A 24,640-nucleotide genomic window follows, 5' to 3' on the forward strand; every position below is an offset into this window, starting at 1 on the left:
CATCAGTGCTAACGCCGCCTTCCTGCCTTGGCAGGGCTGTGGTAGATGATCATAAGCTGTTGCGTTGAGGCTGGAAGGAGCCCACGGGAGCGCCCCAGTGCCTCCTGGCCAAGCTTTGGTTGGAAACCCACAGTGGGCTTGTCCTGTGGCTCCTTCCAGCTGCATCCGTGCGCTGCTGGTTGTTGCCTCATCCGTGGGGCAGTTAAAGCAGCGCTAATGCTCCTTAAGGAGTGGAGCTGTGGTGTGCGGGAGCTGCTGACTTGCACCAGTGTGCTTTTGTGGGAGCACAGCAGCTCGGAGGAGGCCTCGCGTGAGCAGCAGCGAATGGAAGTTGGGGATCATGTCACCTCTGGTGCTGATTCCTGTGGAACTTGGCTTTGGGTGCAAACTGGTTTCAGAATGGAGCAGGTGCAAGTTATTTGTGGGTGGAAAGAAGGTTAGGTTAGTATGGGAAGAAGCAGGTCAAAGGAAGGAGAACTAAAGCAGCAGGAGGGTCCCAACAGGGCAGCCTTTAGAGGTCTGGGGAGATGTGTCTGCCCTCCTGCAGACATTTAACATTAGTTAAAGCTGGATACTCAGTGACGAGTCTGGTGTTACAAGTACTCACCTGCTGCCTTTGTGGTGTCTTCTTGGACTAAAAACCTACTCTTAATGCTCCATGCACCGTGTCACAGGTCTCTGGTATTTGGAGCTATCTGGATCCACCCAGAATCTCCTGGGATCTTGGGCTTAAACACATTCACCTGCCTGGGGGCGGCTGGGTGAGTGATGCCACCTTACTGGGCAGGGATTTTACCAGAAAAGCCTCATTTATTTCAGAATAGCTCATCAGTTATCTGGTGCATGTGTTAAAGATAGGAAGCGGGGTGGATCTGAGAAGGAGTTGTGTAGATGTGTTGCGTTTATTTTGCTGAACGCTTCATTGCCAGCTGCAAAGCATTGTTACCTCTACCAGTGCACGTTCCAGTGAGCATCCCTTACCCATCCTATAAAATGAAATCAGGCTAAGTTATGATGTGCCATTGAGCTGTGCGGGGGAGTGTGTGCAGTGAGGCCTATTATGAGTGCTTGACTAGGTCTTTTTTTCCTGACTTCACAATTTACCTTCAGGGCTGATGGATGTTGCTGCTCATGCTAGGAGAGGTCTGGAGATTTCAAGAAACCTGGAGAGGGGCTTTGGACAGGGGTGTGTAGGGACAGGCCAAGGGGAATGGCTTTAACCTGCCAGAGGGGAGACTGAGATGAGCTCTTAGGCAGAAGCTCTTCCCTGTGAGGGTGCTGAGGCGCTGGCACAGGGTGCCCAGAGAAGCTGTGGCTGCCCCATCCCTGGCAGTGTTCAAGGCCGGGTTGGACACAGGGGCTTGGAGCAAGCTGCTCTAGTGGAAGGTGTCCCTGCCTGTGGCGGGGGTTGGGACTGGATGAGCTTTAAGGTCCCTTCCAACACAAACCAGTCTGGGATTCTATGAGAAGGCAGTATCTTAGCGTGCTGCTGCCAGGAAGATGAAGTACTGTGTAGGTGATGAAGGTGAAGCTTGCAAGCAGGACTCATGGTGAAAATGGGCAGAAGCAAACGTACTTGTAGAATTAGTGCTCTGGTATGTTATGCTGCTCAGTAAGGCAGCCGAGACCTCCAGAAATACCTGACAGCACGTTTCTCTTGCGGCTGTGTGGAGGTTGGGTATTGATGTTTCTATCATCCTCCTCGCTGAGCTTGTAAGTATTTTGCTGTAGGTGGTGAGTAGTTGGCAGCTGGGTCTGAGCCAGCTCAGGTTGTGAACCAGCTGGCTCCAAATACAGGCTCTTGCACTGTGGAGCCTGACAGAGGACTGTTCTTGTGATCATAGTGATTTGGGGGTGCACTAATGGCTCTTGGTGCTGTGGAAGGGGGTGTTGCTTTTCTGCTCTAGCAGGAAGCTCTGGGAGGGCAGTGGTATAGAAGGTGGAAGCTCTCCCAAAAAACATGAGCTACCAAAGTTCAGGGGCTGAGGTAGCTCAGCATTTTGCTTGCAGCCACTCCTTTTTACACTCAGATAAAACCTTGTCTATGCAGAGACTTTGTTCTTCACTGTTAAGTCTTCTTTGAGCATGTTGAACCTGTGGGCAGATAGCAATCTGCCTGCCTGCAGCTCAGTTATTAATAATCAAGTATTTCAGATGGCAATTTGCATTTCAGCAGCACCTTTAATTCGTGGCTCTCCAAATGCTTTACAGACATAGATTAACATAGTCTCACAACAAGCATGTGAGTTAGGTGGATGTGGTCATCCCCACCACTGTGGGGATGATGAGGGTACTGAGGATAAGGGGCTTGGAGCAGTTGTGCTGGAATTTGACACAGCACTTGGTCATTTAAGTCCCATTAGGCGTCCAGCTTCAGATCATGCTATTCTAGTGCAGGGGTTTGACTGAATGTGGGGCTGGACTGATTGAGAAGCTTGTGACTGGCTTGCACAGACTACAGAGGCCATTAATCTAAGGCAGCAGTTTATTGGTGAAGTAGATGGTGCCTTGGTGGTTCTTGCTGCTCGAATAATCTGAGTGTTGAAGGCTTATAAAAAAATAGATATCAACCACTGAGCGTGGCAGGCTGTAACTGGAGAAAGCCCTTAGACCCCAGGTGGGGAAGCTATGTGGGATGCTACTGTACATGTATTGATCAGAAAGGACATAATAATTTATATATAAGTCCACTCTTGCACTTCCCTAAAGATAAAAAAACCCTAAAAACATAATAAAAAGAACGTGGAAAGTCATCACTGGTTGTGTCAGCTTCAAGCTCTGGGCTCTTGGCTTCATAGCACCTACAAAAAGAGCAAAATACAGTGCATCAGCAGCCTTTTTGGCTGGCAAAAGAAGTTAAGCAGTTTGTTCTCTCAAACTCCATCCCAGCTTTAAAATGACTGAAAATGCTGTGAATTACTTGTGCGGAATGAGTCTGAGGGTACAGGTGGGGCTGTGCTTCAGCATCTCCTGTGGGGAAAGAGTGGGTCAGCTTGGACTAGAGGGTGAGACCTTGATTTCTCAAAGGCTAGCTTAGTTACCTCTTCATTTAATGGCAGATCCCTCTGCCTTTAGTGGCTGGCCCTAGGGGATGGCGCCTATATACATGAGATATACTTGATGCCTTGAGTTCAGACAGCTTGAATAGACCTGGAATAGATACCCAGACTTTTCACCGCTCACTAGAACCAGTTTGGACCTTCAGGAGTTTGATGGTAGCTGGGTTTTACTATCCTTCTGAAGGAATAAGAGAACAAAGAAATACCTCAAGGGCATGTTCTTATCTAGCAAGAGAAATAATCCCCAGATAACTCTCTAAAAAGCAAGGCTTAGAAGGGAAACCTTTTCTGATGGTGGGTAACTCATGCTGTTGTTCATGTTGATGTTCTTCATGGAGATCAGGGTGATGCTGTTATTCTTCTGGCTTGTGCCTGCTGAGCAGCTGTCAAGAAGAGAAGGCAGCATTAACCACTCTGGAAAATGAGGGGGGAAGCTTCTTTGTGCCCAGCTGGAGGCAAGCAGGCCTAGTGCATGGGGCCAGGGGTGACTTGCCCTTCCTTTTGAGCTGCTGTCCTGATTCAGGCCTGTCCTTAGTGCCAGATTTCCCATCCCCATCTGAACACAGGTTTGGAGATCTCTGGGGTAACAGGCAGTGCATCGAGGCAAATCTGGATGTGGTGCTGGCTTGCCCTACAGGAAGCGCTGTTGTCACCTGTGTCACTGCTTGTAAGCAGAATCAGTTCAGCCATTTGGATCTGGTAGTCAGTGACTCAGCTATTACCAGAACTGGAACAAAAGGAAACATCACCGTGTCCTTCTGTCCTACACCCTTGGGTTTATTTGTCATTCAAGGGGAGCCCTGGGTATTTTCATATCTGCTGCTGCTCATGGATTGCAGTGTCTCTCTTTACAAGTCACAAGTGTCAGGAAGGTAAAAATTCTCCTTTTTTACCTACCTTGAGGGCTGGAATATGCATTTAGTGCAGTGGAGACTGGATGACTCTGGGGATTAGGGTGCCCTTGGGAGCATAGCTCTCTGACATATGCTGCCTCAGTGGCCTCAGATCACTTAGATTGCAGTCATTAAGGGTATTTGGAAACTGTTGATGCAGATTTGGCACCTAAATACTTCAGGACTTTGCTCCTTGTGTCCCTTGCCTCTTGCCAGAGCAGAATTTATGACTTTGATAGGAAACAGTCAGTTGGAAAAGTAGGAGCAACATGTTTTAATCCCTTCCAGCTCTTGTTTCCTGCTCCTTTCTCACATGTAGCCTCTTCTTTGGTAGCAGGGATGGACCATGGGGTTCAGATGGACTGTCCTCCACTTGATATCTCTCTTTCAAAAGCCTCTGTACTTAGTAGATAACAGTAATAGGTGTCTTGGAAGATATTTTTGGGGACCTGATTTCATCTCACTTTAAGATCCAGAAACCCAACTTTAGACTTTAAGTCTGTATCTAGGTGAAGAAAGACAAGCAAACTGCTTTTGGAAGGTGCCGAGTCTTCACAGGTAACAGTGCAGCTTTGAAATGAGCCCCCTAAATCTTGAACTTCTACCTTGGATTCCATCAGGCATAGGATGAGGTGCTATCAAAGCTGATTTTGGGGGTTTTTACCTCTTTCAAAGATGTCTTGAAATGCTGCTTTCCACACGAAATAACCAAAGCGGACACTTTTCTGTGCTAAAAGTAGGTCTAGAATAAAATTGGCACTTTCAATAGAATATGACTAGTGTGAGCAGCCTTACCTCTCTGATACCATGGAGGTTCCTGGTTTCTGTTTGTCTGGAGGGAGAAAAGCAGTTGGTGATGGACAGGTGAGAAAACATCGCAGCTAAGCAGTAAAGTAAGTCAGTTATACCGAATCACGTTGTACGGGGTTATAAACGAAATCCAAATGAGATTAAAGACACCGTGGGGGGTACTTGAGAGTTGGTTAGAGAGAATTCTTCAACTAATGTGACACATGGGCAGGATTGAAAGCTTTGCTGCCTGTACAGTCAAGTCTCTAGGATCCTTTGGTCTTTGGCAGTTATTAGCCTTGCTGTGGAGCAGCCTTGCCCTCTAGTGGGCACTGCTTAGTGGGAAATAGAATTCCTAGGGAAAAAGGAGTGTGAAACTCCGTGATTTTAGCTGGAAGAGCTGTTCACCTTTGCAAATCTGCACATTTAACTGCAGCAAACTTCAGGCTGTTCACTTGTGCAGATGGGCCTGGGCTGGGACTCTAAAGAGGTGGTCACACCACATTCCTAACTGCTGAATCTGTGTTCCAGTTTGGCTTCAAAACCTCAGCACTGTGTAAGCTTTTTAAAAGCATCTTTTAGGAATTGCCAAATCCACATGAAAACTGATGACTTTTTGATTAGGGAAAGACAGATCAGCCCAGGTAAATACCTTCTGAGTCCTTTGAGCGGTTACACTTGAATCTCAGGCTGACCACGCTGACCAGAATGATCACAACCACTATCAGGATAACGATGAAGCTGATGACACCTGGGGATGCAGAAAGGACTGTTGGTGATTGATATCACAACGTGCCTGTCCTTGGCTTCTGAATAGCAGAGAGACTTTGTCTTCAAAACTTGGGTAGGGAATCAGTGTTGCTATTAAAATGAGCAATGGTAGTTAATAGAGAAGTAAATAGTCACTACAGCAAATGGCTTTATCCTCTTGTGTTATAGCCTCAAAGGGCTTCTGATTACTGAATTGGTAAGGCAGTGCCAGGAGGGCAGAAGTCAGCTGATTGCACTGGGGATTGACTGGAGTCAATATATCCCTACTACAGTTGGTAAATCTTATCCTAAAGGTGTATAAAGTCAGATAAATATGTAATGTAATAGCGAGAGACAAGCTAAAGACTGTGAGTGATGTTATTTGTCTAATAAACCAGTGTTTAAGTCCAGATCTGATTCTGATGTCGGGCCTCAATAAATCAAACTCATCTTTGCACGTGAATCTTGCACTGTTAAGATTGCTTTAGGACTTCCCGTGGCTTCCCTTAGAAGATACAAGCAAATGATACTTCTGAAGTCAACACTTGACTATTAAAATGCTTCTGAAATAACAATTTTTTTCCTTTAGTATGATATAAATGAGTAAATTGGCTTTTTTTGCTCATCTTCATGGAGAAGGGGGACAGTATAGGCCAAGACAGAATGGGTCTCTTAAATCTACTCTGTGCCTGTCTTCAAATGTAGTGCCAGGTTAAGGTATGGCATCTCTTGTTCCATCCTTCAATAATCTGAAGCATGTGGAAGATTCGACTGCTTCCTGCCAAGCAGGGTGCAGATACACAAGGGAAAGCAGGAAGGCGGGATGGGAATGAAGGGTAAAAATAATATGGCTAAGCTTCCAGGCAGGTACTGTATTTATTCTAGACCCTACCAGGGGAACCAAGGCATATAGGATGATTTGTGCCCAGGTCTTGCCCTAACAGGGAGCTGGGGCAAACGCTGGTGCTGAGAGCAAGATCTCAAACTCGGGTGTAGCTGTGATGGACTTCCAAGTTGTCTGTCCCTTGTATACTGGACATGACTGTTATTTATTAGGTGCTTTATTGCCTGCTGGTGACAAGTGTTTCTTGATGGTTGTACCCTGAAAACTCCAGGATCAGGCATAACTGTGGAGTTATCTTGAGGGAAGCATCTTTGAAGATGGGTGTCCAAGTGAAAGAGACCCCTCTCCTCTCCTCAGGTTGCACAAGACCTTACCGAAAGCTGCCACTGTCAGTGGGGATTTATCATCTGTTGGAGTGGGCACAGGCAGGTAGCCGGAGGACATTGGTGTTGGGGTGACTGGATTTGAGGTGCCTGCAAGAGAGGGAAAAAGGAAGCTTTATGTAAAAGGCTTTCTTCATGGTTAGGAAGAGGATTCCTAGCAGTGCTAGAGGACCTAACTCACGCTTGAAGAGAATAATGATGGATCCTGACCAGCCGCATCCATGTTAACAGCAAAGTGACCAAGACCTGGGTAGGAGTCAGGCTGCCTTTTGTGAACAAACTGAGAACCTCCGCAGGGTTTTCTGCAGGGTCCCCAGTGAGGAATCATGAAGTACCACTGGTTGGAAGAGATCTTCAAAGGTCAGCTAGTTCCAGCCCCCTTCAGGAACCTGAGCATGAAACCATTCTATGATTCTATGTGTTTGTGTGGAGAGTTTATCCCATCTCCCTCCTGTTACAACCTTTTGCCATAGGGCACCTTTCCTGATGTAAATCACAACCACTGCTCCCAGGCTCAACAGGTTGCCCTGAAGTGCTGCTTCTGTGGAGCTTTGCAGGTTTTTCAAGGGCTAAATGGGATGGAGAGCATCCCTCGGGTACTTGCTGGCTGTTCAACATGCTGCCCTGAAGATAGTATGATGGGCTTGCTGTTGGCTATGTAAAGGGCTATAAAATATCTAGTGGTAATTACCTCCCTGTGAGAGAGTGGAGGAAGCACCTGGAGTTACTGATGCTGTGGTACTCTTGCTTCTCATGGGCTCTTGACCTGCATAGAGAAACACGGAATGTGAGTCTTGTCCTTGAGCATCATCTCATAACCAAAAGAATTAATGGGCATGCTGGAGAGGAGAATGGATTCATGGTAATGCTGGCAATATCTGAGAATATGTGGAGTTTATAATCAGGCTACAACCTTCCCACCAAAAATACTTTGTACTATTTTCCATGTCCAAATAGAAACTCAGGGAACCAAAATTCAAATACCCTTGTATTAACTCATCAGGTTCTGTGGCCCCTGATGCAGTTTTGGGGCAGAGAGAGCAACTGAACACTGAGAGAGTGAATTGGGAAGGTTATAGATCTGCTATTGCTCATGAACACTGAGATTTTGGGGAAGAAATTCTGCAGAATATGGGCGTGAATTGACTGTTCAGCTTGCCCTTTCACTTGGAATTAGTGGATATGCTGTCCTGTGTGACCTAGAAGTAATGAAGCTAGTTTGAGTTACACCATCTGTGACAGTGTAGAGGTCGGTTTGAGCAAGGACTCCAGTTCTCAGTGGGATAAACTGGCTAATATGAGGCTGTTTGGGTTGTGCCAGCTGCTTCCAGTGCCTCTGCAAGCAAATGTAAAGCTAGCCTGTGTGTCTCACTTCTACAGAGAGAAAAGAAAGTCCTTGTTGCCTTCTGGATGTGTGTGGAACTGCCAGATTGTCTGCATGGACCTTATTCAACAGCTACAGGCCCTGTCAGGAGACTAAAAATGATACTTGAATGTTTCAGAAGATCATCTGTAGGTCAGATAGGATCTTTCCTCCTTTTCTGTCCCCATTTCTCAACAGCAGCATTGGCCAAAAGTATGCGATGCCTGGAGAAGTGTGAAGCAGCTCCTGGCGCTGCACCAGGCACGGTGTGCAGCTGAACTGGGGTTCCTGGCTTGCACAAAACCTCACTGTTTTGGAATGCAGCTTTGCCAAAAGTCAGAAGGAAAAGGGGAAGTGCTGTGTAAAGGGGAAAGGGTATGCAGTGACACATCTAACTGGCTCAGAAACCACGTGGAGCAGAACAGCCCTGAGAAGCAGGGGCTGCTGCTGTATGGTTTTTTCACCACTCATCAAACTCTGTGTTTCATTCTGGAAACCACAGGTGATGGGCAGAAGCTGTGGTTTGCTGAGTCTGACGTGGATACCCCATCCCTGGGAAATGGTGGGTCTCACACAACAGGAGATCTCACTTTTGGAAGCATCTGTATAGTCAAAGATGTATGGAGCTTCTCAGGTGTAAAGCAGGGTTATAATTAATAGCAATCTGCTCTGCTGCAAGGGGCTCTTGGCTTGGCTGGGCACAGGCATGCTGGTTGGACATCTGTGCAGGCAGAGCTGACCACAGGTTTTTAACCTTGCTTGCGCTGGAGAAGATCTGAGAGGGGCTTGGAGGGGCAGAACACTTTGTCTTGACCACTGCAGGGTTTTTTTTAGGCTGAATCTTTAATGGGGAATCAGCTCAGTTGGCAGATTCCAGTCTTCCCCTCCCTTGGGTTCTGCTCTTATTCTGAGAAAGCTCTCACTGAATGCTCAAGTTGTTGGTCTTTTTTTGCTTACAGGTTGGGTTAAGCAAAATGTCAAAAGCAGAAATATTCTTTTTAGAAGGATGTTAAAGGGGCTCCCTTTTCTAAGCATAGATCAGTCTTTCAACTGTTCAAGTTCATCCCAGGTGAAAGATGTTAAGTGCACTTGGTCCTCTGTTTGATCACTGCTTGTAGGGATACCAGACATGATTTTGGGTGTTACTGATTGCTCAACCCCAAGCTAGACTAGTGCTGAGGTAACCTGCACCACGTGAACCAGGTAAGTTACTTGCCATGAAATGATCTAAACTTATTGTTACTCTATAAAAGGACAAAGTACCTTGAGATGGTGAAGTTGCTGTGCTTGTGCTTCCAGTAGGCTTTTCATCTGGGTGAAGAAAACATGGGAAAAGGAGAATTAACTCTTGAAGCTGCTACTGATCGTGCTGTGGAAAGCTGTTTGGTTTCTATAGAGTGAAAAAAGCTTTGTCTGCATGAGGCTTCCCCTCCAAACTAGTGTCAAGATGTCCAGCTAGCAAGCTGTGCAGTTACTTTGGAGAGTGTATGTGGGAGGTGAGCTTGGGAGAGGTCTGCTGGGGAGCCTGTAGCTCCTCCACAAACTATTACCTGGTAAAGCATGATCTGGCTCTTCTGATATGAGCTTGCTGAGTAGCTGCCACGTCTAGGTAACACTTCTGTCCAGCCCCGTGGTTCTAGGGAGCTGGAGTGAGCTCTTTTAGCAAAGACTCAGATTCAAAATTGCTGCTACTGAATAAGTAGCATATCATGGAGTAGCCCAGTCTTTCTGATGCCTCCAGTTTTGCTTGGATAAAGAGGGTACACAAACAGGTTCTACCTGAGCAAAATTTAGAGCTTTCCATGCTTACCTTGCACAGTCAATGTTAGCAGTGTTGTTGTGAAGGAAGAGGACTTGGCTGTAGTAGTTGGACCCACAGAGGTGAGATTCAAGTCAGTTGGTGGTGTTGATTTTACTGAAGGCTCTGTAGAGGAAGTGTAGTGTTACTTCAAAGGGTTCTGCTCACCTCAAGTTCTGTTCAGAAACAGCTTGGAGTGGGGCATGGCTATTGCAAAGAGTCCTCAAGCTCCTTGGGAGCTATGGGTAATTGCTAGGAAAGCATGGGCAGATTTCCTTGCGTAGAGAAGGAAATAGCCTTTGTCCTGCTCAGAGTCAGGGAGCTCTTGTGCTTTGGCATTAGCTTTTGCTTTTTTAGTATATGGAGATGTTGAGCTCACAGAGCTCAGGAGGCATGTGGAGAAAGTCTCTATTTTGCCACTGTTTTTTTCCTGCTTAGAAGATGCAGGTGTTTTTATCACTGGACACTTTATCTGGCTGTGGGGTCCTGATGTATTTGCTTGCTTGTTATCTGAAGTACTAACTCCTGTGTTTTGTTTCATGGCGAGTTTCTTAAGCACAGATAATTCAGCTCTGGAAGCTCTGCCATCTTCCTCAACCTGCTACTTGAAGCTCCATAGCATGAACATGATCCAGAGCAAGATGCGGGGTGGGGGGAGGCTTTCAGTAAGCCCTTTGCAAGGAAGAGTGGATCACCAGCTTGGAATTTACAGGGAAATCCCATCTAGACTTTTCTTGGCTTTCTGATAAAAATGTGAAAAGAGTAAAAATGGTTTTAAGGGGTTTTTTTTTGGGGGGTGGGGTGTGCATGTTTGTTTTTGTTCTGTTTTCCCTGTGAGGGTGCTGAGGCGCTGGCACAGGGTGCCCAGAGAAGCTGTGGCTGCCCCATCCCTGGCAGTGTTCAAGGCCAGGTTGGACACAGGGGCTTGGAGCAAGCTGCTCTAGTGGAAGGTGTCCCTGCCCGTGGCAGGGGTTGGAACTGGGTGAGCTTTAAGGTCCCTTCCAACCCAAACCAGTCTGGGATTCTATGATGATTCTGCAAGTTAGAGCTAAGGCAGTGTTAACCTAATGACTCTGCTTCTCCCTGTTCAATTTAGGGATTTTTTTCCCCTGTTCTTACACCTGTACCTTGGTCCCTCTAGGGTGAGCTGGCTGGGTCAGAAGCCCTTATATCACTAAATTTCCTTCTTCCCCACCACTGTCCTCATCTAACCTGCTGCTGCACAGCCCCATCTATTGCTGGATGGCCCAGCTAGGCTGAAGGTCAGAACAGTTGCAAGCCAGGATGCCCCTGAGCCACATTCTGAGGTCTCCAGGTGAGTATTACCTGAGGTATGGTTCTTTACTTCAGGACTGTCAGTTGTTGATTGGGATTGACCTGTAACACAAGCAGAGAGACATGGAGGTGACTTCTCCTATGCATGCTCCTTGTTAGTGGGTTCCCCATGGGGAGGGCTGAAGGATGGGCCGGAAAGGGGCTGTTGTAGACAGTGACAGCTGAAAAGGTGAAGGAAACAGATGGGAAGGAGAGGGTTTGTCACTGGTGTGGCTATAGAGACATGTGGATAAAGGGACCTTGGCTCTGGGGATCCATGGAGGAGAGTGTGTTAACTGCTAAGAAATGGACGTGGTGGCTTCCATGGCCCCTGGAGACCTGGGGGTGGTGAATGGTTAAGTGGGGCAGGCAGAGGTGGGCAATGCAGGGTCCTTGGAGAATGTCCTTCAGTGGGTGGGAGTTCCTATGTAAGGGTGCTCTATTTGCATCCCCACATCCAAATAGACATATAAGCAGATCACAACCCAGGAGGTACCTGTAACAGCTTGGACAGAGGACTCTGTGGAGGCTGTAGTACCTGCAATGAAAGAATAAGAGTTTTAGCAGAGCTAATCTGTGACTGTCACTAATGCACTGGTGTTCTTTCTGGTTGTATGGTTTGGGTTTTCCTCACCTTCTGTAGTATTGACTTTAAAATACGTGATTTCCCCAAAAGCATTAGCAAAGAAGCAGCAGCGAATACTGAGTGCAAAATTGCAAGGTTCTGAATAAGTTAGGAGTGGAGTTTATTCAGCCAGGATAAATGCCCTCCTCCCCAGATAGAGCAGGACCCTTCAAGGAGATGTCATCTTCTGCTACAGGGGAAATGCAAGGCCATATTAAATCAGTGGGGTCATTTGCCCCCCATGAGCCAGGGATGGGGCATCCACAACCTCTCTGGGCAGCCTGTGCCAGTGCCTCACCACCTGCAACATCCCATTTCTTACCAGGAGCCAGTGTGGGTGAGGAACTTTGTGGTAGGTCACTGTGCTGTAGGTGTCTGAAAGAGGTCATTTGACTGCCCTGGCAGTGGTGTGTATCTGGGATGAGATCTTCAGCATCCAGCATATGTTTGGTTATCAGGGCTTGGCTCAGAGCTCACCCCTTGGGACTGTCTGGGTGTAGTGAGCTCCAGATTGATCTCATTCTTCTCATCTAAGTGCATTGGAGCTGTAATTGTTTTTTTGTCTGAGGCTTTATGACAATGATCCCAGCCAAACAGGAACCAAAACAGTGTGTAAACACCAGTGAATACATTATAAAACATGGTCTCTTTCCAGATAGGATTTGGCTGTGAAAACCAGACCTGACTTTTCAGATCGTTCCCATACTTTTCTTTTCTGGCTTACTAGCCAGGCAGAACTGTCTAGTTTAGTTGATGAGAGACAAGGCGTGATCAAATCTTTAATTACAGAGAAAGGAAGGGACTGATTTGTTTTCTAAATCCATTTGGAACAGGCCCAGAAAACAAGGACTTTTAACTGCATCAAGGAAAAGGGAGGCTGGGCAATAGGAAACTGCCTTAATGTAAAGATAGTGAATTGCTGGGAGTGATTGTGTAGGAGAATTGTAGGATATCCTTCTCCACAGGGTTTGAAGAACGCGTTAATGAGCATCACTTCAGTAACATAGACAGGTTTATGGGTAGATGTAACCTCACTTACTAAATCAACTAATATAATGGAGAAAAAGATCTTTCAGGGCACACAGTTGCCCTTCTTAAAGAGGTAGAGAAGCTCTTTTTGAGGGAGGGGGATGCATCCCTGTTGCCTGGGAGGCTGTTGGGCACTGCTGCCTCCCCAGTGCCCAGCATGTGATGACTTGGGGTGTTTCCATTGATGCTGAGAGTTTGCCAAGTTTTCTCTTTGTCACTGGGCTTCCTCTTCTTAACTAGCATTAAAACTCAATTTCTGGATGTTGGTTTCCAAATGCCATAGGATACTCTATACATTCAGCACAAAACATAACATGCTGAGATCATCATGGGAGCCAATATCCTCTAGCAGCTGCCAAACTCCAACAGCTCCTCTTTCTTCTAAATTCTCTTGCAGAAGCCATTGTCTTGTTTTCCCATGAGAAGTAGCTGCTTGTAACACATTTTCTTCTTGAAATGATCACAGGTGATTTTTTTTAGTGTACATGGCACATAAAAGCATCCAGAATTGCTCAAGAAAGGGCTATTGTCTACACTTAGGCTTTGTCAAAGGAAAAAACGAATAAAGATGCTGGGCTGCCTGCTTATTCCCCTATTTTTGGTGCAGTTGAGGAGAAATCTGGGAGCTTGAACAGAGCCTCTAGGGATGGGAAGAAGGTGAGGGCAAGGAACATGACATTGTCCTGTATGGCCATCCCTGGTGGGGCTATCCCATGGGCTAGCTCCAGTATTCCTGGTGCTAGGGCTAAAGGAAGAGGCTCATGCTCAACACTTTCTTCCTCCGCAGCTCAGCCCTTCACTGCAGCTCACACCAGAGTACTGGCTCATGGGAGTTCTCCCTTTGCAAAACTAAACCTGGGGGTTATTGTGAATAAGATGTAAAAGCAGGATTTCTGAACTAGCTGATCTTAAGATCCTTTCCAACTCTAACTATTCTGTGATTCTATGATCAGTTCTTGAGGTTCACCTGGCCAAGTATGTACTCACCATTGTTTGCCACATTTGAACTTTGCTGTGAAGAGGCCAAGGGATGGAATCCTAGAGATGGATCAAAGAGATCCCCCTTTTGACACTTTACTTGGGAATAAATGGCCCTGGCTTCTCTAATCACAACCACTGTTATTTCAAAGTGGAGCAGGTCTGGCTCTGACTTCTGGCCACTGCTGCTTGTTATGCCTGCCTTGCCAACTCAAATAATCAAAAGCTCTATTCTATTAGGTGTTTTCTTTTGGTGAGGGTGCTTAGCATCCTGGTGGAATAACATGGGAGGGCGGTATACATGTGCAAAGCAGGAAGAGACACAAGCCGTGTCGTGGGGCTGGGCAGCAGGATGGGTACCAACAATGCCACGCGTCACGGCTCCCTGCAGGCATCCCTGGGGACTCTCGTGCAAACGGGGCTGGAAACCATTTCCTCCCAGTGCTGCTGCCAGCACAGCCCCTGCTCCCGTCCACGGCGGGCCCTGGCTGTATAAACAGCTAACAATAATAACCGGGATGCAGCCAGCGCAGCTGGAATTGCAATAAACATCAAAGCCATTCAAAGGATTTGCCATTGAGCATAAGCATGGCCAAGATATTTGTTGCTTGTTTGGGTGCAAGTGATTTATAGCTGGGTCGTGCAGTTCTAGGTGGAGACGGGGAGTTTGCAGAGGGACTTATGATGGGAAGCACAGCTTTCTGCTCTTGCTGGAATGGGAAGCTCCTGATTATTGGGACTGGTCTTGTTCAACGTCTTTGTTGGTGACATGGGCAGTGGGATTGAGTGAGCCCTCAGCAAGTTTGCCGATGACACCAAGCTGTGTGGTTCAGTTGATACCCTGGAGGGAAGGAATGCCATCCAGAGGGACCTTGACACGCTTGTGAGCTGGGCTGATGCCAACCTCATGAGGTTTAACCATGCCAAGTGCAAGGTCCGACACCTGGGTCGGAGCAATCCCAGGCACAGCTACAGGTTGGGCAGAGAAGAGATTCAGAGCAGCCCTGAGGAGAAGGACTTGGGGGTGTTGGTTGATGAGAAAATGAACATGAGCCGGCTTCAGTGTGCGCTTGCAGCCCAGAAAGCCAACCGTATCCTGGGCTGCATCAAAAGGAGCGTGACCAGCAGGTCGAAGGAGGTGATCCTGCCCCTCTATTCTGCTCTTGTGAGACCTCACCTGGAGCATTGTGTGCAGTTCTGGTGTCCTCAACATAAAAAGGACATGGAACTGTTGGAACAAGTCCAGAGGAGGCCACGAGGATGATCAGGGGACTGGAGCACCTCTTGTATGGAGACAGGCTGAGAAAGTTGGGGCTGTTCAGCCTGGAGAAGAGAAGGCTGCGTGGAGACCTCAGAGCAGCCTTCCAGTATCTGAAGGGGGCCTATAGGGATGCTGGGGAGGGACTGTTCATTAGGGACTGTAGTGACAGGACAAGGGGTAACAGGTTATAACTTAAACGGGGGCGGTTTAGATTGGATATAAGGAAGAAGTTCTTTACTGTGAGGGTGGTGAGGCACTGGAATGGGTTGCCCAGGCAAGCTGTGAATGCTCCATCCCTGGCAGTGTTCAAGGCCAGGTTGGACAGAGCCTGGTTTAGTGTGAGGTGTCCCTACCCATGGCAGGAGGGTTGGAACTGGATGATCTTAAGGTCCTTTCCAACCCTAACTATTCCATGATTCTGTTATTCTATGATTATCCACAGGGCTACACAGGAGTGCATCAGAGCTGCAGGTGCATTTCAGCTCCCACTTGGTGCTAGCTGCTTTTGGGTTATTTTTTCCATAGGATGAGCAGGGGAATGTTGGATTTCTGTTACTTGTAGTAGTTCCACGAGATCAGATGTGAGTGTTAGCGCAGAGAGGCCTTTCCATGAGGCCTTCTCTCACAGTGATGTTCCCAGAGCTCACCCCGCTTGCTCCTCAGCACAAAAAGAGAATGATGTAAACCAATAGAAAGGTGAATTTTACACATTTCTGCTATAGTATTATTCTTGGCAATCATAGACGTTTCTCCAGCTGCAGGCCAAAGAGAGGAACTGACATTTAAACCCCAAACATTGTCAGAGCCTCTGTAACAGCACTGCTGTAGCAGAGACCTGGGCCAGCTCTTGGGAATGCTTCAGCAAGGTTTGGGTCCAGCTTTGGGAGGCTTGTGCTGTCCATTCTGTGCTCATAGAGGGATGGAGCTGCAGGGGGCATCTCTGGCATGAGCATGAAGGTGCAGGGCCTGGGACTGGTCCTGTCCTCTCAGAGCTGGTGATGGATAGGAACTATCTGCCTCAATGATGTGTAATCCTGGACTTGCATTGCTCTTGTGCTCCCTGGCAGGGCTGGGAGGAGCTGTGGAGATGTTCTACATGGCATGGGCGGGAGCTGTACAACCTCTGCTTGCAGGTTGTGTGGACATATGCTTTCAGAAAAGAGACCCAGCAGCCTAAAATCAGACTTTTCAACTCACTTCTGTCAAATGACCCATGACAGAAACGCACCAACTGCTTAAAGCAGGGGCAGCTGTTTCCTGGGTGAAACACAGCAGCTGTGGAAGCAGCAGAGAAGAGCAACACCCAATTCTTAGGGCTTTCACGGGGAAAAAAGAACCCTGTATTAGGAAACCTGGAAAGCAGAGAGCTCTGTAGAAGCCTAGGTCCCATTTTATGAAGTGCCTAAAAAAGCTGCCTCTGCCTCAAGGGTTGTGCAGCAGATAAGGTGGGAACTGTGAGGGAGAGAGGAGAAGTGTTGTAATGCCGCAGGATAACTGACAGCTGCAATCAGGTCCCAGATCCACAGAGGTGTTTAAGAGTCTAATTCCCAAGTAACACAGGGGGGTTGGGAGCTTGCTGCCAAGTGGTTCTGAATTGTAATGACTTGGCCAAGGTGTTATGGAAAGTTTAAAGAGCCAGGAATGAAACCCGGATCTCATCAGCAATTAAAATCAATCTCAGCTTTCCTGTGTTCCTCCTCAAGGGCAGTGCCCAGGCCTGAGCATCCTCTGGGAGCATCATGCTCTGTGCTCCTCTCTGGTGAGCTCTGCTGGAAGCAGGTCTTAGAGGAAGTCAATTAAAAACCACTTGAATGTAGAAAACAAGCCAGGATACAAACAGTGTGAGGAACTGTGTGTATGGAGTGGGTTCTGCCAACATACCATGTGTGGTGAGGTCTGGTTTCTCCATTAAAAGTGGTTGCTTATGGAAGAGCAAGGCAGCGTGGCTTTTCTCCTGGCTGCACCATCACTGCTCTGTGGTGTTTGGAGAGGAAACACTGGTTCTACCAAGCTGCTTCACCCTCCCAGCTACTTCATGGTTCCAGTTTCCTCTATAACCTGCTTGGTTTAGAGTTCTGGGTTTGCTGCTGCTCTTTCTAGTGCTCGTGATGTGGGTCCTGCCCTTCTGCCTATGCTGCTCCTTGGGTTTGACACTGAGTCTGGAGTTTCAGAGGAGGAAATCACTCCATAGAATCCCAGACTGGTTTGTGTTGGAAGGGACCTTAAAGCTCACCCAGTTCCAAGCCCTGCCACAGGCAGGGACACCTTCCACTAGAGCAGCTTGCTTCAAGCCCCTGTGTCCAACCTGGCCTTGAACACTGCCAGGGATGGGGCAGCCACAGCTTCTCTGGGCACCCTGTGCCAGCGCCTCAGCACCCTCACAGGGAAGAGCTTCTGCCTAAGAGCTCATCTCAGTCTCCCCTCTGGCAGGTTAAAGCCATTCCCCCTGTCCTGTCCCTACAGGCCCTTGTCCAAAGCCCCTCTCCAGGTTTCCTGTGCCTTAGGCACTGGAGCTGCTCTAAGGTCTCCAGTTATGGTGCCTTCTCCAGGCTGAACCGGCCCAGCTTTCTCAGCCTGGCTCCAGTGCCCACAGCATCTCTGTGCCTGAGACCAGCAAACCCTGAATCTCAGGTACTGGGTTCCAAGGCACTGGTTTCTTACCAGCAATGGGTAAGAAGTTTCTCCCTAAGCTGTGAAATCCACCTGCTAGTAATGCAGAGCCATTGAACCACATCCCTGGTGTTTTCAGGTTTGAAGCATTTTCATGAGCTACCGGCATTAGGGGCAAAGTCTCCTGGAGCCTTTCATATCTCCAATAGCACCTCAGCCAAGAGGGGATTTTGATCTTTTCTGCTCTGCTAGGATGATGCAGCTGAAAGGCAGAACCAGCACCCCAAAACCCAGAAATATGAGAAAGCCTGAAAGAGGGGTTCCTTCTTGTTGTGGTGATTTGGTTGTGCAGAGTGGGCTCCTCTCCTAAGTGGAGTAATGAGGTTACCTAGCTGAGGTACTACACAGGGTAAAGATCTCCCTTTTCCAGCCTTGGGCTTAAGCCCACACCTTGGTTTTGCCAGCAGTTCCTGGCATTCCTGATATTGGGTTACCAGCACCATCCCCTCCAAGGACAGCTGGTGTTGACTCATGTATTGTAAATGGGACATAATTCCTGGAAACCATCCCCGGCTGCTTCAGTCAGGTTTGCAGCGTCATCTGTGGCGTTTTGTGTTACTAGAAGGGCGCAGTTTGTTTTGTGAACAAACATTTTGCCTAACCACCTCCTGCTTTCCCTTCCTTGTTCACCACGTCAGGGTTGCGTTGGCCTCTCCTTTGGCCAAGGAATCGGCTTCAGGATGCACTGGATGCCCTGGTTGAAGGATGGGAGTACTCTATCTGGAAGCTCTTCTGATAGCTGAAGGTCTGTCCTCTAGCTGCACCCCATTTTGATTAGATCAAATATATATATTGGAATGCATACATGGTTTTGATACGCTGTGCTTCTCGTGGCATTATCCATTCACTGGCTATAGCACAGCCAGTAAGGAGAGCAGTGGGAAAATCCTGCTGGGTTCTCATCAGCTTGGAGAAGGAATTTTTCAGTGGAATTCTTTTGTCTGGAAAACGCCTGCCCATTGTAATGGAAACGATTCATAGGAAGAGGTTTGTTTGGACAAAATTACTGTTGAGTGTTTGTGGGGGAGGGAAACCAGGTTAGGAATGTTGCAAACCTTCCCACTTGGGCCATTTCACAGGAGCAGTGTTTGAACCTTCCTTTGGAAATAACTGTGAGCTTAGAAGTTGAAATGAAGTGCTAATAAATTCATTAATAAATTAATGAACAAAATTAAGACAAGAAACCCCTAACAACAACAACAGCAACAAGGTCTGTGTGGGAACAGGCAGGTATTATTTTCCAGCCAAAGCAAATTCTGTCTCTCCCTGCACTCTGCTTGGGTGCAGGGCAACCACTGAGCTCTCCTGAGGTCCTTCATTCCCTTCTCCAGCTGCCTATGTGTCAGGGAACCAGTGGTATCCCTGGCCCTGCCTCTGCCCCCTTTGCTAATCCTTGTCTTGCATAGAAGCTTTCCCCCCAAGTACTACACCCCCTTAGTGCCTTTGATATAAAATTACACATACAATTAAAAAAGCCATTTCAGAACTGTTGGATCAATGCAAAAAACCAAGTGAGACAGCATACATGATGGGGAGGGGGGAAGGATGGTGGTTGTGATTGAAGCCAGAGAGGTGCAACCACAGCATCAATGGATGCACAGTGAGCACCAGCACTGTGTTATCATCTGTAGGACCCTGTTGGGGTCCAGCACTGGCTGCCAGGCACACACTTGGTGAGAACAGCCTCTGCCCCAGGGGTTCAAGCAGAGTGCAGAGGACAAAGTGATGCCCTCAGGACTGAGGATGGAGGATGGCATCCCTTCCACCTGATGCTGCAGCAGCCAGGGTCCTGCACTGGCAGGGCGCTGGATCTCAGCCTGATGCAGAGAAGGTGCCTGACCACCCCTGGGCATTCCTGCCCCAGACCAACCATCCCAATTAGCTTCAAGAGGAAAAATAGCATTTAAGGCAGGCATTAAGGAGTGTCACAGTACGGCCAAGGGGCCTTGAAGCCCTTTGTCTCATACCAGGCACAGTTCACCCCTCTGCTGAAGCCAGCAGTATTGCTCTCTAATGAAGGGAGGAATTTTCCAATCCATGTGCTGTTACTGCTCAGTATTACACAGCTACTGACTGAATTGGTTTCTACATTCTCTGCCTTTTAAAGCTGCCATTATTACCAGCACAGCAGCTGTAATCCATAGGCAACTTGTATGGTTTAATGATAAAAACTTTGGATTGGAGACACGTTATTTGTTAAGTGCTTGTCTATTAGAATCAGTGATGCTGTTTCAGCCTCTATGCCTTTGAATGTGTTTCAGCTCCCAGCTACTACAGCTGTCAGCAAAGCAAGAGGTGCCTGATGATGCAGGAAAAAACAACCTGTCACCCTTCAGAGCAGGAAACCCATTCCGTCATCCCAAACCACGACTCACGTGGGAAAGAGAACTTAAAGCACAGTTATCACAAAGGAGCAGGTTATTACAGTAAGGACGAGGTATGGTCTGTGTGAGTCCTGCAAAGGAGCAGGTTATTACAGTAAGGACGAGGTATGGTCTGTGTGAGTCCTGCAGGTGGTTTTTGTATTCATATTGATGAGAGGAAAAATTAAAATGGGTCAAGGATAAAAGATTATTGGAGAAAACAACATCCTCTATGTTTAAATGTTGTAACTTTTGTCAAATAAGAGTAAAGTCACGTATAACAAAATGCCTCAGCATCACAAAGCACAGCAGAAACACTCCTTTTGTTAAGCAGGGTACAAGTTATTTCATTCCAGTGCTTCCAAATAAACCCTGTACCCCTGCTACAGCCACACTTTTCCCATCAACCTGACCCCTGCCACCCCTGAATCTAAAGGCTGAGCTTTCCCATGGCAGCTACTACATGTTCAAACCTCTGGCAGTTCCCTTTGATGCCCCCCATGAAGCCGGGCACCCCAAATCCACCCATCCAGCCCCTGAGGAGCACCTCACCTCGGAAGAGCATGCAGCCAAACAGCCAGAGGAGCGGATGGACGGATGGAGCCAGCATCTTCTCTGTGGCTTGTGGCTGTGCAGCCCTGCTGAGGCTCTGTCCATCCCGGGAGGAACAAGAGGGTGAGGAGCGATTTGCCTGCCTGGGCTGACTCTCACAGAGCTTCCTGTTAAAGAATAGAAGGAAACGGGCTGAATCCACAGGGGAACTGTGTTTTCTAGCCCATTATGGTCGGAGAGGATGTGAGACATCGCTTGCCGATGCAAAGGAAACCTCGCCATCAGTTGGTGGGGGGATTCAGCTCTGGTAGTGGGGGAGAACAGTGGCACAGTGGGTCTGCCCTGCCTTGGGCCTTGGCAGCTGCCTTATGGTGATTGGGGTTTTTGGGAGATGCTTTGTTTGATGCCCCATGCCTGTACCTCCCTCTGCAGCTCCAGTGAGTCTGGGCACCTGGATGCTGGGTTTGCAATGCTGGCTCTGGGATGCTGCTTTTCAAGTGTCAGCAGCATCCTTCCCTACAAGACATGCAGCGCACAGCACTTTGGCTTATCCTAATCCCTGTTCCTTGCCAAGAGGCGAAAGTGGGAAACTGGGCCATTTCTGCCCCCCATCCAGCCTAAGGGATTTGGGGCATTTGGTTTCTTATCCCCAACCTTGCTGTGCACATCCCATTTATCCCATGCTGGCATAGGTTGAACTTCAGAGGTAAACAAGTTTGCCCTGGGTTAGATGTAAATGGATGTCTGGGGGGAGGAGAAGGGTCTTGGTGTCCCCATGTGGGAAAGGTGCCTGTGTCCACCTGGCTTGGAGGATCTGTGCAGGTGTTGAGGATGCAAATCCACAGCACTCTGTCTCCTGGCTCGAGGGGCTGGTCCAGCCCTTGGAAAGCTGCAGAGCCTCAGCTGAGGGCGATGGAGCTGCTCCTTTACAGCATGCAGCACATCAGAGGGGTGATATATGCTGCTGGCAATGTCTTTGCTTTCCATGGCTGGGAGAATGCAGCAGGAGTGAAGGGAGAGATCTGTGTCCTGTGCAGCACCTTGTATTTCAGTGGGTCTCCTCAAACACCTCCAAACCCACAAGCAAACCATCAGGCCAAAAGCAGGCAGCATCCCACAGCAGTTTTGCCTTTACAAAACCTCTGTCAGCAGCCTCCCCCATCATTTTCTGTCTCCCTGGCACAGATGTGATGCTCAGAGATTATGCTGTAGATTAAGGTTTTACTGAATCCTGAAATGAGTGCAGATTCCCAGAAGCTCTAACGTATGGGCAAATCTCTTCTGGATGCCGGGCTGGATGGGGGAAGAGGCATTTCCCACTCCATCCTCTCCATGTGCAGGGAAGACAAAGCCCATATATTCACCCCAGCTTGTCTGCTGAGAGCCTCCAGGTAAGAGCAGTGTTGTTTGGGGATGAAAAGATGGGGAGACGTGTTTTGTAGTGGTTGAAACACCCAAGGATCCAGCTTTTCTGCTCTGAGATGTGCTCAGGGTCACTTCAGGTGGTGGAGGACCTGGACCAGGCACAGTATCCCTGGACCAGAGGGATGGTACCTACTTGCATGCAGGGATAGTTGCTGCCACGCGTGAAGGCATCCCTGCAAGCTTGTGTGCGGGGAGAGACGTGTGAGCGCTGCCTTGGCACTGGCTCCTGCCTGTGACCCTGAGCAGGTCCCAGTGTCCAGAGCTGCACCGTGGGCTCACCCTGCTACTGGCATGGTCCTTCCACAGCAGCAGGATCCCCAGGCAGAAAGAATCAACCCTGGAGCCGCCCCATCCCTCGGGGTGAGCGTCCTTGCAGCCCCGAGCCCTGTGTGGGTGCTCCGTGGGGCTGTGCAGAGCTCACCCGGGAGGGTGCCGTGGGTTCTGAACCACCCCACCTCTCACACGTGGAAGGAGGGAGGTTTCCTGCGGCGGCGGGGCCTTTCAGCCCGCACAAAGGGCCCTTGTCTCGGCGCGGGAGAGGAAGGGTTTTCCAGCCGTGGGTGCGTGCTGCGCCGTGGGAGGGGGCGCGGCGCTGATGTGGCACCGGGCTGGGTGGCAGTGACCCGGAGCACCCTTGGGATGAGCCGCTGCTTCCTCCTCTGCACCGGGGACTCCCGGGGGGTGCGGGGCCCAGGCGTGACGTGGCAGCTTCCGAGGTGAGTCTGTTCCTACCTAGCCCTGAGGCATCCGGAGGCTCGGCTGCCCTCAGCGCCCCGCGGGAGATGATGATTCCCACGCAGCAGGGACACCGAGGTACCACTGCGGGGCTGGGGAGGGCTCTGCCTCCCTGCTTCCCCCCCTACCCGTGCTGGCTCCCATGGGGTTCTGTGGCTGTGGCAGGGGTGTTTTGGTGGGGTTGGGTTCCTGTGAGGTTTGGGTTTGGATGAGCACTGTGGGGCTGGGGGCGAAGAGGGGAGGGTGAAAAACCATGTCCATGAGGCCCTTAGTGACATGGTTTAGTGGTGGAGTTTTGAGTGCTGGGGGAATGGTTGGACTCGATGATCTTAAAGGTTTTTCCAACCTGGTTTATTCTATGAGTCTGTGAGGTCGTGGAGAAGGAAGAGCCCCCCACTGAAGGTGTCCAGGTTGAGGGGATGCAGAGCATCACCCTCAGCTGAGTGTGTCCAGGGCAGCGTCCTACAACCCCAGATAAACTGATCCCATCCCACAGACACTTACAGCGCCACCCCATTCCCTGGCAGCTGCAGGTGCAGGAGGGAGCTGCCGACTCGAGGGCAGGACACCAGGACATCAGCCGGCCTCTGCTCAGTGGTCACCCCGTTTCCACCCCGTGTTTCCCTGCCCCAGGTCAGCCTGCTCAGCCATGAACACCTCCGCTCCCAGCAGCCAGCTGAGGCAGCCTGAGCCCCAGGACGTGGCCGCCTTCACCCCCATCACCATCGTCAGGAGCGTGACGAAGAAGTCCGATGCCCTGCCCATGATCTCGGTGATCGTCCTCATCTTCGTGCTCTTGGCCGTCTTCATCATCGTCGTGGTGCACTATGGCCCGCACCTCCGCACCGTGCAGATCACCCTGTACCACGAGCCCATGCCGCAGGACATGGACAACGGCGTGCACCTCACGGACTGGAGGAAGCTGGGCTCCCAGAAGAAGCTGCCTGCCCAGCCCTGCCCGTGGGACCTGGCCGGTGTGAGCTGCCAGTGCTCCTGCAAGCACCACCTCACCTGCGGGAGCGCAGAGCCCAATGTCATCGAGATCACGTACCTGTGATGGGCCACCTGGGGAGGGCTGGGGGGACCGTGTCCCACGGGATGAGCAGTGACTGGGATGTTGGCTTAGCCCGAGACTCACCGGTTCCTGCTCCCCAGGACTGTGTCTCTCCCCCAGCAGGTTCAGTGGGGGGGTTGATGTCACTGTGCTGACTCATCATCAGCCCCCACAAGTCCAGCCTTGGGGTGCTGCTGTCCCCAGCCCAGGCTCCGGGGCTGGCTCAGCCTACTTGGGACAGCATTAGCATCTGGTTTTTCTCGCCCTGGTTTTACCTGTCCCACGCTGTCTGGGAGTGGCCGGGAGAGCTCTTGGTCCTTGTCCAGCTGGGGAGCTCTGGGCCTGTGCTCATCCCCTTGGCAGGAGCTGGAAGTTGCATCACCTTGGAATTGTTTTCCAGCTTAAAGGTGTTTCCACATGCACAGTGTCCTCATTATGCTGTTTCTACAGCATAGGAAGGCCTCCAGCCCCTCTTTTCCTCCCTGCCACAGCCCCTCTCCCTCTGTTGGAGGGGTGAAACACTGTCCTCCCTCCTGCAAACAGCCAGAGGAGAGGAGGCAGCTCCTGAACCCATGATGGTGTTTCCACAGAGGAGCCAGCAGCAGAGGACAATGTGTCTGGTCCCCCGTGGAAGCAGGTGAGAGAAGAAGAAACATAGGATAAGCAAGAGAGGTGGTGATGGCACATTGGGCACCCCTTGCAGCTGGCTGAACATCTGGAGGCGTTGGCACTGGTAGAGGAAGGTGCATCTCTGG

General features: G+C 49.4%; 2 protein-coding genes and 1 long non-coding RNA gene across 5 annotated transcripts in view; 2 read left to right on the forward strand and 1 right to left on the reverse strand.

The window, feature by feature from the left end:
* LOC133270882 (uncharacterized) overlaps nt 1-20,209 on the forward strand; it is a 131,785-nt gene extending 111,576 nt beyond the window's left edge. The window contains exons 2-4 of one of the 2 annotated variants that reach the window (XR_009743952.1): nt 10,874-11,194; nt 18,395-18,501; nt 20,018-20,209. This is a non-coding gene — a long non-coding RNA (uncharacterized LOC133270882). Of the gene's footprint in view, nt 1-10,689; nt 11,195-18,394; nt 18,502-20,017 lie in introns of those variants that run through there. The other variant, XR_009743951.1, reaches the window with a different exon arrangement.
* On the reverse strand, nt 2,465-20,826 carry ECSCR (endothelial cell surface expressed chemotaxis and apoptosis regulator). Of its 2 annotated transcripts, none has more exons than XM_061456470.1 (11): nt 20,672-20,826; nt 11,690-11,731; nt 11,206-11,256; nt 9,892-9,948; nt 9,345-9,392; nt 7,410-7,484; nt 6,710-6,808; nt 5,394-5,492; nt 4,748-4,784; nt 3,343-3,442; nt 2,465-2,801 (listed from the first exon to the last, which is right to left on the reverse strand). In XM_061456470.1, the coding sequence occupies exons 1-11, from the start codon at nt 20,727-20,729 to the stop codon at nt 2,793-2,795; spliced, it is 675 nt and encodes a 224-aa protein (XP_061312454.1). In that variant the 5' UTR covers nt 20,730-20,826; the 3' UTR covers nt 2,465-2,792. The 2 variants fall into 2 exon arrangements, with proteins under 2 accessions (XP_061312454.1, XP_061312453.1); XM_061456469.1 differs by having other exon boundaries at nt 9,892-10,005.
* Nucleotides 20,827-23,082: 2,256 nt separating this feature from the next.
* SMIM33 (small integral membrane protein 33) lies at nt 23,083-24,011 on the forward strand. The gene has a single exon (XM_061457222.1). The coding sequence runs from the start codon at nt 23,481-23,483 to the stop codon at nt 23,886-23,888; it is 408 nt and encodes a 135-aa protein (XP_061313206.1). The 5' UTR covers nt 23,083-23,480; the 3' UTR covers nt 23,889-24,011.
* The last annotated feature ends 629 nt before the right edge of the window (nt 24,012-24,640 follow it).

This window comes from Pezoporus flaviventris, unplaced genomic scaffold (genome assembly GCF_033815535.1).
Source record: "Pezoporus flaviventris isolate CSIRO_AGI_PZ_B2104156 unplaced genomic scaffold, CSIRO_AGI_Pfla_v1 ptg000023l, whole genome shotgun sequence".
Classification (NCBI taxonomy): domain Eukaryota; kingdom Metazoa; phylum Chordata; class Aves; order Psittaciformes; family Psittacidae; genus Pezoporus; species Pezoporus flaviventris.